Below are 12,368 nucleotides of genomic sequence, written 5' to 3' on the forward strand. Positions count from 1 at the left end.
TAATAAAGAACAGAAGGCATGGATGTGGATTAAAAGGGTCCAGAATAAAGTACTACAAAAAGGATCTCAGAACTACTAATTGTATATAGATAGATCTTCAAATTCATCAGGAAAGGGCTTGCTAACCACCATTTAGTATTCTATGTTTCATCTGCTAGGATTGTTCCTTTTGATACCACTTAGTACAAGTTTAGGACTGGAGAATGTTGTGTGCCCGGCACCTAACCATTAAGTGTAGATGTGTTGCCTTCCAGTTCTAAGGTCATTTTACAGTGAATCTAGTCATAGAATGAGATTAGCCATCCCATTTCCCATTTTCTTAAATCATCTAATCCCCAGTGCATTCATTGATATTATCAACAAGTGATGTATGCACGAGCCCATTGCTGAGAATCCCTTTTAGTAAGCTGCCTTTTATGAAGATGAATTTTGTTTCTGGAAAGAGATATTATCAGTGGTGTCCCATCCATGAATTACAGTTGATTAAACTGGATCAAAGTTCAAAGCTTGCAGTTAGCATTCCTGCAGAATTTGATGCATATGTAGGATAAAACCACCTGTTTTCAAGGGCTGCTCCACTATGCTGGCAAGTCAGGTTATAACTGTGCCAGCATGTGTTATTTTTGCTGTGTCATCAGTGCTGGTCTTTAGAGAGCTGGAATTGGCAGTGCACAGACTTGTTGCCTTGAAGGCAACTGGGTAAGATCAGACTGAGCTAAAGCCTCCTCCATTGTATACTTGGAAGAATTTTCTTTACAATTATTATCTGCTTGTTTTTCTGTAGCATGTATGCTCCACTAAAACATTAGCATATACCGTTAGTCCAAAATGTAAAATTGCTTAGGGTGCTTCCAGACGGAGGGCTCCTAGCACTACCAATCAAAATTCATTCCACCTTCCACCTTTTCCTCCTTAATGGATTTTTTTCTGGTAAGAAAAAAGACCGAAGTGGCGGGGAAACATGGGAGAGTTACAAATGGAAGACAACATCCTCTGGATCCCCTGTAAAATTCTGTGACTGAGGCAGGGCAATAGCACAATAAAAGCCTTGTCTGGAAGCACCCTTAAGAGACAAACTCAGCCAAAGGTTTACAGAAGAATACTGCACACATCTTTGTGATTACAGGAGCTAGCAGAGCTCGTAGATGAAGAGAAGCTAAGTGGTGTTCCTGTGCTCATCTTTGCGAACAAACAAGATTTGCTGACAGCGGCCCCTGCTGCAGAGATTGCAGAGGGTCTGAACTTGCACACAATCCGTGACAGAGTTTGGCAGATTCAGTCTTGTTCAGCCCTCACGGGAGAGGGCGTGTCGGTGAGGAGACAATGTTTACTCTCATAAAATAGCCTTTATGCTGGTCTGAATGAGAAAGGCATTCCTCTGATTCTGGCACATAGTACAGAATGTATTTATTGTAAAACAGAAGGAGACTCAACAAAACAAGCCAAAAATTGCTTGTTTGGGGTGTGGAGGACAAAGTAAAGACTTATTTTACAGATTCAGGCTCTCTCATGAGATTCTCCTTCCTCCTTAAACATAGGTTCTCCACATTCTGCTTTCCTAGCTAGGGTATATTAGGGTTTCTTGTTCCCATTTTTATATTACCATTGCCTCCCTGATCCATATACATCAAGACCGGGCAACTTTGAAAGGTCTGAGGGCCATTTTCGACCCCTGGATCCTCCCCATGGGCTGTACAGCCCCTCCCCCTGTCATGGGTGCCAAAAACTCTGTGTAGAGAAAAATAATAAAAAAGAAAATGAGGTCTGGAGCTGCTACAGAACACCAAAAGAATCAAAATTAGCTTGTTTGTAAGCAATTTGGGGTGCTCCACAGCAGCTACAGAGCCCCCAAAAGGTCAAAATTAGCTTGCAAATAAGCTAATTTTGACTGTTTTGGTCCTCCATAGCAGCTCCAGACACCATTTTGTTTGCAAAAAACGTGTTTAAAAATATTTTTGTGTTCCCTGAATCTCAGGGAGGTGGTGGGGCTGCAGGGGCTGCATGTAGCCCATGGGCCGTATGTTGTCCACCCCTGTTATACCTATAGCCAGGATGCCCCAGCAGCTGTAGTTCCCAGTGAATGTTCATTTTCTAATGAATGCCACCTTCTGGCATCATCATTCTCTCTCATATACTCACTGGCGTACACACAGAGACCTGGTTTGCACGTAATGACAACCCATTGGTTTAAAAACTGATGGGTGTCGGCAGTGCACCCGCCTCTTTTGTTTTAGCACACAACTTCCTTCATAGGTTGTGCAGCGTGATGTGCAAACCCAGTCCACTAGCTTGTTTAGGGGCTAAATAGCCCAGTGGTTAACCCATCATTTGTTATTGGGTTAACCATTGGTGTAGTCCTGGGGGGTCTCACCAGGTCCTTGCCCCTGTACTTTTTTTTCCAGACGGGTCTCAGTCAGATCCCCTCCACTTGCCCTGTGATAAGCCAGTGAGCACACCAGCAGTTAGTCCTGCTTTTGTTCTGCCTTCTTGGCTGGGGCCTTCCGAAAGAGGGGGGGAGGCGGGGGCATCGGGGGGACCTCGCCGCCAGCCAGTGCACGAAGCAGGGGAGGCGGAGCTGACACTGTTGCTGCCGAGCTATGTTTAGCTGATCTTGTTCTGCAACACGCTGGGCAGTGGCGGCTGCATGAGCACACTGACCACGGCTTCCCTGCCCGAGTAAAGGTGGTGAACTCCAGAGCCAGCTTCTCAGGAGGCAGAGAGTTTTAAGGGTAGCGGCTGCAGCCCAGCCAGGGAGAACCCACTCGGTGGCAGGTGGTGCAGGAGAAGGTGAGCTAAAAGTGAGCTAGGAAGCAGGAAGATAATAAAAAGATAATAATACATCCCTACCATGTATTACTATTGGGCAGAATGAAGTTGTAAGACAGGAGGTGCTAGAATTTTTTTGCCTGACTTCTAAGCTGTGCTTTACATATCTATTCAGAAGTAAACCCCAATGAGTCAATGGGACTTACTCCCAGGTAAGTGTATATAAGTTTGCATCTTAATAGCCATTGTTTGCTAGCTCCTTTAAAATTTAGAATAATATGAGGCAATAGTCTTTTGATAGATACTGTTCCCCTTTGCAAGCTTGTAAAACCTAGATGACATAATAAAAAGGGGGTTTCATCATACACTTTTGCATATGATGTTTAGTTAGGCCCTGTGGTGATAGAAGCTGAGAAATTGACATTTTGTCCAGCACTCAAAGACGTTTTTATTCAGTCCTTTGGCATATGAACTGGTCTGTTGCTGAAGGAGTTTTTAATTGGTTGGCTGCTGTTTATTCTTTTATTGCTGTGTTTTTTATTGTGTTTAATGTATTTATTTGTATGTTTTGTTTTAATTAATATTTTATTTTCAAACTGTATTTTATTATCATCCCTATTGAGTGCCATTTTTTGGCATAAAGGTGGAATATAAATTAAATAATAAACAAGAAATAAACAGTGGAGAAGAAATATCCAGATGTTTTCTGCTTTAGCAATCCATGAACAAGTCAACTGAAAGGGGATTTTTCTGCCTGAATCTCTGACTCAGTCTCCAGTCCTTCTATTTAAGGTGCAGTCCAGTCCACGCTTAGACAGAGAAAAGTCCAACTCCCAGCATTGGAATTGTAGGACTTTTTTCTTTCTAAACATGCATAGGATTTGTACCCTTAGTCATCTAAGCTCATCTTCTAGCTCTGATAATTTAAACTCACAGAATGTTCCATTTGCCTTTTATTGTGGTGGGAGGAAGGAGAGTATTGATGTTGTGAATGTTGGTGTTGTCTGAATTTCTTATCCAGGCCAGCCAGCATTACCATTAAGCAGAGTGAAGCAGTCACCTCAGGGATGAGACGCAAATGACAACTGCAATACTATGCACACTTACATGGGAGTAAACCCACTGAACTCAATGGGACTTACTTCTGAATAAATAGGTATAGCACTGAGTTGCATTGAGCACTGAAATAGGTGGTGAAATCACAAGTAATTGCAGAAACATAATTGGGAGAAATGCTGGTTTAGAGATAAAATAAGTGACTAAAAGCTCATCTTTACTGTATAATCCTTTTTTCTAATACTTCTTATTCTACTTTTATCTTTATAAATGAACCAAAGAACACCAACAACGTAATCATCTTCTACAGTTTCCAACATTACAGTATTCTTAAGAGGATCAATCAATTACGAAATAGAGAAAAAAGAGAAAGAAAGGAGATAATATAAAAAGGAGAGAGAAGGGCAAAGAGGAAAACACAAAAACAGAGGAAAACAAAGCAAAATATAAACAGAAGTTCACATAACAAACTTAAATTTAAACTACATTACACATTAATTTCAAATATCACTCTATTTAAAAATTATACCAATCTTACAGGTCAATACAGCATAAGTAATCAATTTCAATATTGTATCTTCAGGCTTATAACAAAGAAGCAAGCTTACAATTCATTCCCATTGGCCATATTATGCCTTTTAGATACTATATAATGTTAAAACTTAAGAACAACCAGCCAGAAATATTTACTAATCCTTGTATCATAATAATGATAATAATAATTAAAAAGAAAAGAGATTATAAAGGATTCAAAAAATAGAACAATCACTAATATATTTTATACTATCTATATTTTAGATAGCATCATTTCTAAATATATAAATGAGTGTGCACATTTCTGTACACCCTCACACAGAAGATTTAAATACAGTCTATCATATCCATTTTAAAAGAAGAAGAAAAAAAAGGAAACGGATGAAAGAAAAAGAACAGATATATATAGTCAGCTATCTCTGGCCTAGCCTGGATCTTACAGACTAAACATTTGGATCTTACAGACTAAACAATTGACAAAACATGTTTGTAAATTCCAGTTCATGGGGCTGGAGCAGAAGTCTCGCGTGTTTTTCCGATTAGCCATGCCTCCGCCATTTCGTGATTTAGAAACTTCTTCATCTGACCTTCAGAAAAAATGCAAAACGTAACAGGATATTTTAAATGATATTGTAAATTCATTTGTTTTGCCAGGTTTCTCGCCTTGGTAAATAGCCTTCTTTTATCAACAACTTCTTTGGTGTAATCCAGAAATAACATAACTCTATCTTGTTTTGATCCCCAAAGAAGATTTCCCCCCTGTCTTGCCAAATGCAAGATATGATTTTTTGTGGAGATTCTTGCAAATTGAACTATAATCGTATAGTCAGTCCCTTTAGCATTTGGCACATGGAATGTATGCTCAATGTCAAGTACATAATCAGATGACAAAGGAAGTATCTCATGCAGGATCTTATCTACAAAAGTAAGCAAATTTACATCAGTAGATAGATCTTTAATACCAATAATACACACATTTGCTCTGCGTGTGAAAGCCTCCAACTGAGAGATTCTTGCAGAAAAATTGTTGTGAAAAGCTTGTGAGACAGTCTCCTGCGCTGCCACTTGATCTTGCAGCTCGTTAACCTTCGCCTCCATTTTTTGCCAAGAATTGTTAATTAAGTCCACAGCCCCTTGCAGGGTGGTGATGGAATTTTGAATTGTATCCAGTCTCTTAGCCTGTTCAGAAAATTGCAAAGACGAAGTTTTTATCAGAGCAAGTAACTCCTCTGTATTTTCATCGCTTCTCGAAGCCTTTGCCAAGGGGGGAGGGGTCAGCGGCACTCCTATTCCTTTTCTCCTCCTTGGTGTTGCCATCCTTCTTTTTAAACAAATCGTGTAGGCCCTCAAATATTGCTGGTATTCCTTAGTCCATAAACACTAAAAACTACATTGGAGCACGTCAGCCCTGAATTCTCCTAATTAGATAGGAGTTTCAAAACAACTTTGAGCGATGATTAAACTCTGGCAGACTAGCCTTGGAGCCCAGCCCCTCTGCTGCTTTGCAAAAAGGGCTACTCTTCCAAGACTTCATCCAGATGCTGCTGTTGCCTCCCCTTTTCATTCCAGGGGAAGATGAAAAGGTTTTTCAACCTTTTAAAAGCTGTTTGAGATAGTGTCCCGTGGAGACTCCTCAGAATGCCACCAGGGCAACATTGGCTCCGACCGGAAGTCATCTTTACTGTATAATCTTACAAGTTTGCATAATCTTAGAAGGATGTGTGGCTGTGAGGGGGCATGACTATGACTATCACGAAGGGACTTTGTGCTTCTGAATTTGCCACTACACTACTGGGGTTAACCAATGGGTTGTCATTACATGCAAACAGCCCCAGCAAGAGAGAGAGCTTGCAGGAGAGCAGGGGAGGAGACAGGCACTTCACTTTGGAAACTGTCCTGCACAAATATATTGTCTGGTAAAATACCATGCATCATCTCTCTTGTTAGGCCCTGAAAATCAAAACAACTAGCTGTAGCTACAAGCAGTCGTGCAGTTAGGTAACTTTAGACTCTGCGTTTAATGGTCATATCCCACACCTTTAGATGGTAATGTGTGTTACTTCACTTAATTCAAAATGTGGTACATAAGCACTGCTGCATTTGGGGGCCCTCCTGTTTGTTCTGCTGAGTGGGGCGCTTCACTTCTGCCCCAAAATTCTGCCCTAACAGCACCACTGGCTACCAGTGTATTTTCCACTGGCTACCAGTGTATTTTCATATCTTAATGCTAGTTTTACTTCATTTGTTTTACTTTGGACCAGCTTCACAGTAAGCCCTTCCAAATTAAAAATAAGAGTTGCTCAATGGTGCTTAGATGTAATTTGGTAAAACAAAATGGATAAGACTTGGCTGGCAGCGCTCATTCTTGTGGGTCAGGGAGAAGGAAGGTATAGCTAAGCAAAAGGGATGTATTTCAGGGCAGAATAAAGCTAGAGGGATGTATTGCAGGGCAGAACAAAGCTAGAGAAATATAAAGAGTTGTCACTTTGATTTCTGTTATAGTCATTCAACAGAGGTGAAAGAATCAAGTGTGTATAGGTTGGTGGTTAACATCCCAATCCTATTCATGTTTATTCAAAGTGAGTCTTACTGTGTTCAGTGGAGCTTACTCCCAGGAAAGTTGCATAAGATTACAGTCTAAGAGTATGACTTGGTTTTAAATCAGTTCATCCGTGAATCTACTGAATGCCTTTACTTCAATATGGATCTTAATCTTTATGTTTTAAAAATGTAATATGACAAAGGTTGAAGAAAATTCTATATCTGCAGCTAAGGTGTCACTAGTCAACTAGATTAAAAAGGGGGTTGTTACTCCACTTTTCTGCTATGACTAAACCTGCTATAAACAATATTCTGACATGTCCCCAGTATTTCCTGGGTCTGTAGGTCTCCAAGTTATGAATCAGTGATAGAAATACGGTCGGATACTTGTTCCCCCAGTTTGCCAGCACTACCACTCTTGCCACTCCCTACAACATTCAATACTTTCCATAACGAAGTGGTCAGGTCAAGGCATATGGTGAACTGAGCTTTTACCTAGAACTACAAAGAGGCAGAAATCCAAGCTAATTTAAACAGGAAGAGATACGTAGTCATAAGATACTACAGAAGCTCCCCATTAGAAGGATGTTAAAATATTCTAATGTTACCTGGATCTACTCGCATTATGCTTGACAGAAATTACCTTTTGCATCAAGCTTGGACAATAAATACTTCTTTGAGATAGATAGCCAACGTGGCACCTTCGTTTTGCCAAGGGAAATGGCCCAGTGCAGACATACCACTAATCTGCTGCAGACATAACCCCCAGGCCCATTATAGAGATATAATGTTGCATGATCTCCTAGCTGCTTAGAGATATTTTTTAAATATGTTAAGTGGTAGATAAGTCTAGTAAATAACAACAACCATGTTACCAATGTGTCCAAACTTGCCCTCCAGCCCATCCACATTTTATGATATCAAAATATAACATTGGATATATTCACATATTCTCCACATAACCTCTGAAGTAATCACAAAAGAATAGATACTGAGTGCTTCCAGGCAGGGGGCGCCTAGTGCTACCAATCAGAAGGCACTGTGTAACTATTCCATCTTTTTCTCTTTAACTTATTTTCTGCGGCAAGAGAATAGACAGCAGAAACAGTGGGAAAACACAGGAGGGTTATGAGTGAAAGACGACATGTGTCTTATGTGGGAACAAATGATACCGCCAAGCGGAGCTACGAAGAAATCACATCAGACTTTGAAGCTTTGGGAAGGAAACTCAAGAACTTTGGGGCCCAGATACTTTTCTCATCCATCCTTCCAGTAGTTAGAAGAGGGATAGAAAGGGAATGAAAAATACTCCGGGTGAATGACTGGCTACGAAGGTGGTGCCGACGAGAGAGATTTGGATTCTGGGACCACGGGCTATACTTCCTGGAAGATGGACTGTTGGCAAGGGACGCGTTGCACCTCACAAAGGATGGGAAGAATGTGTTTGGCCACAGCATGAAGAACTTCATCAGGAGGGCTTTAAACTGAATCCTACGGGGAAGGGAGATGTAATGTTGGGGATAACAATGGACGTAGGCACATGCACTGCAGTGGAGAGAACAGCTCTGATAGCGCCCAATAATAGTCTTCAGACACATTTAGGAAGAAAGCCAGACTATGAAGCACATGGTCTTCAATGTCTATATACTAATGCCCAGAGTATGGGAAACAAACAGAACGAACTTGAATTCTTAATACAGGAGGGAAATTATGACTTCATAGGTATAACTGAGACTTGGTGGGATGACTCTCATGACTGGAATACAGCAATTGAAGGATATAACTTGTTCAAAAAGAACAGGAGGAACAGAAAGGGAGGTGGGGTTGCACTGTATGTGAAAAATACATATCTCTGCACAGAAATACAGGAGGATGAGCTTGGTAGCCCCATCGAGAGCATCTGGATCAAAATAAATGGAGCAAAGAATAAAAGGAACCTGGTGGTTGGAGTCTACTACCAGCCACCCAACCAAGGAGAAGACGAGGATGAAACTTTTGAAAAGCAAATAGCCAATGTTTTAAGGAAGCATGATGTAGATGTTTTAAGGAAGCATGATGTAGTAGTAATAGGGGACTTCAATTTCCCTGATATTTGTTGGGAGACAAATTCTGCTAAACATGGCCCCTCCAGGAAATTCCTGACTTGTGTGGCAGATAACTTCCTCCTACAGAAAGTAGAGGAAGGAACTAGAGGATCGGCTATCCTTGACTTGATCCTAACCAACAGAGATGACTTAGTGGATAAAGTAGCAGTTACAGGAACTCTGGGGGAAAGCGACCATGTTGTACTTGAGTTCTTGGTTCTAAGGGAAGCAAAAGCTGAGTGTAGTCAAACGCGTACCCTGGATTTTAGGAAAGCTGATTTTAATAAACTCAGAACAATGATAAGTAAGGTCCCATGGCAAGCGACTCTAACAAGAAAAGGAGTCCAAGATGGGTGGGAGCTTTTAAAAAAGGAAATTCTCAAGGCACAATTGCAAACAATTCCAACAAGAAGAAAAGGTGGAAGACAACAGACGAAGCCAATGTGGCTTCACAAAAAGCTTAGAGATGACCTGAAAACAAAAAAGGACACATATAGGAAGTGGAAAGATGGCCAAGTAACAAAGGAAGAGTACAGGCAGGTAGCACAGAATTGCAGGGATGGCGTCAGGAAGGCTAAAGCTGAGAACGAGCTGAGGTTAGCGAAGGATGCTAAAAACAACAAAAAGACTTTCTGCAGCTACGTGCATAGTAAAAGGCAGAGGAAAGAAATGGTTGTTCAGCTATTAAATAAGGCTGGCAAAACGATAACAGATGACAAAGAAAAGGCAGAGGTGCTCAATTCCTACTTTGGCTCAGTCTTCTCCCAAAAGAGGGTCTATGACCCCCCTGGCAAAGGCGAAGTACAGGCTGAAGGGGCAGGATTGCAGCTTGAGATCAATAGGCATATGGTCAAGGAACACCTCATTACTTTGAATGAGTTCAAATCTCCAGGGCCAGGTGAACTGCATCCTAGATTAATAAAGGAACTGGCAGAAGAACTCTCAGAACCGCTGTCTATTCTCTTTGAGAAATCATGGAGGATGGGGGAAGTGCCAGATGATTGGAGGAGGGCTAATATTGTCCCTATCTTCAAAAAGGGTAAAAAGGAGGAACCTGGGAACTACAGACCAGTCAGTCTGACATCAATCCCTGGGAAAATTCTGGAGCAGATGATAAAGCAATCCATCTGGAAGCACCTTGAAAACAGTGCAGTGATTACTCGAAGCCAACATGGATTTGTCAAAAACAAGTCCTGCCAGACAAATCTGATCTCATATTTTGATCAAGTAACCTCCCTTGTAGACCGTGGGAATGCTGTAGACGTCATATACCTCGACTTCAGCAAAGCTTTTGACAAAGTGCCCTATGATATCCTGATGAGCAAACTAGCTCAAAGTGGGCTAGATGAAACAACGATCCAGTGGATCCACAGTTGGCTACAGAATCGGACTCAAAGAGTGCTTATCCATGGGACCTTCTCAAATTAGGGAGAGGTAATGAGTGGGGTACCGCGGGGCTCAGTCCTGGGCCCAGTGCTCTTCAGCATTTTTATAAATGACTTAGAGGAGGAGGTGCAGGGAATGCTGATCGTATTTGCAGATGATACAAAATTGGGCGGGATAGCTAATACTTTGGAAGACAGAAACAAAATTCAAAGTGATCTGGATAGACTGGAGCGCTGGGCAGAAAACAAGGGAATGACATTTAATAGGGATAAATGCCAAGTTCTGCACCTAGGAAAAAGAAACCAAATGCACAGTTACAAGATGGGCGATACCTGGCTCAACAATACTACAAGCTAGAACGATCTTGGAATTCTTGTATATCACAAGCTGAATATGAGCCAACAATGTGATGTGGCTGCAAAAAAGGCAAATGCTCTTTTGGGCTGCATTCATAGAAGCATCGCTTCCAAATCCCGGGAAGTACTAGTTCCCCTCTACTCAGCACTGGTGAGGCCTCATCTGGAGTACTGTGTCCAGTTCTGGGCACCACACTTTAAGAAGGATGCAGACAAATTGGAGAGGGTTCAGAGGAGGGCAACAAAGATGATCAGGGGACTGGAAACAAAGCCCTATGAAGACAGACTGAAAGAACTGGGCATGTTTAGCCTTGAGAAGAGAAGACTGAGGGGAGATATGATAGCACTCTTCAAGTACTTGAAAGGTTGTCACAGAGAAGAAGGCCAGGATCTCTTCTTGATCATCCCAGAGTGCAGGACATGGAATAATGGGCTCAAGTTACAGGAAGCCAGATTCTGGCTGAACATCAGGAAAAACTTCCTGACTGTTAGAGCAATACGACAATGGAACCAATTACCTAGGGAGGTGGTGGGCTCTCCCACACTGGAGGCCTTCAAGACGAGACTGGACAGCCATTTGTCAGGGATGCTCTGACTTGGATTCCTGCATTGAGCAGGGGGTTGGACTCAATGGCCTTGTAGGCCCCTTCCAACCTTACGATTCTATGATTCTATCTGCCCCCCCACCCCAATCCATGAATGAGGCAGGGTGATTTCACCATAAAAGCCTCTCATCTGGAAGTACCCACTGAAGTCTGGATTGAAGGACAGAAGAAAAGTTTCATCTTTGAAAGCATGTTTGAAATACAGCTCTGACCCAATCTCTGTACTCATCCATTTGCAGCAATATTAGTAGATCCTGTAACTTTGCAGCATTTAATGTGAGAGTTTGACTTCAGTTTCAGTTTCATGCTAGACATTGTACTTCATTTGAAAACAGTAGAAAACTGTTTACATTCCAGAGCAGAATATTCTTTCAATGGCGCTTAAGAATAGATTCATAGAAACATAACAAGTCAACAGAATCACTTCATTCCCTGTCTTCAGCTCCCCACACACTGAAGTGTAAGGCCTAAATATACCGATCATTGTACCTTTCATATAGCAACGTATAAACGTGGGGTGCTTCCATGCTGGGGGTTTAGTATGTTCACTCACTTTTTAGGGGTATCCACATGATGCCATCATCCAATTATTGTCATCCTGTATTTTCCCTGTGGTTCTTCCATCTTTTCTCAGACCACAGAAAGCCAACTTTTCCCCATAAAAATACAAGAGGAGTCCATCTCCATGGCTATACATGTCTTTAACACAACTTCCATCTTTTTTAAAAGGAAGGGTTTTGATGTGAGCTGTGATGTATAGGAAAAGTGAACATATTTGAGTAGGCAATGACTCATTCTGCATCTAGTAACGTATATGTGTTGTGGGTATGTATATATATTATGTTATAGCACTATGGTGTTAGAACACTGTTCCTCCTTTTTCATTCAGGACACATTGATTATATTATAACCATTGTGGTGGGTGGTATTTTATGACCTCATTTTTTATTTTTTAATTGATCTTGTAATTATCACTAAAACATTTTCTGGCTTGATTTTTTTTTTTGCTAGATGCAGAATGAATTATTGCCTACTCAGAT

The 12,368-nt window shown here is 41.3% G+C and overlaps 1 protein-coding gene across 1 annotated transcript in view; it reads left to right on the plus strand.

Annotated features, from left to right (window-relative positions):
* ARL3 (ARF like GTPase 3) overlaps positions 1-12,368 on the plus strand; it is a 75,688-nt gene that overhangs the window by 48,629 nt on the left and 14,691 nt on the right. Inside the window, exon 5 of the mRNA XM_084846452.1 lies at positions 1,127-1,312. Coding sequence (XP_084702578.1) covers positions 1,127-1,312 — 186 coding nt within the window. The remainder of the gene's footprint in view (positions 1-1,126; positions 1,313-12,368) is intronic.

Source organism: Heloderma suspectum, chromosome 3 (genome assembly GCF_057233095.1).
Source record: "Heloderma suspectum isolate Gila_16-S chromosome 3, 16-S_ref, whole genome shotgun sequence".
In the NCBI taxonomy this organism is placed as follows: Eukaryota; Metazoa; Chordata; class Lepidosauria; order Squamata; family Helodermatidae; genus Heloderma; species Heloderma suspectum.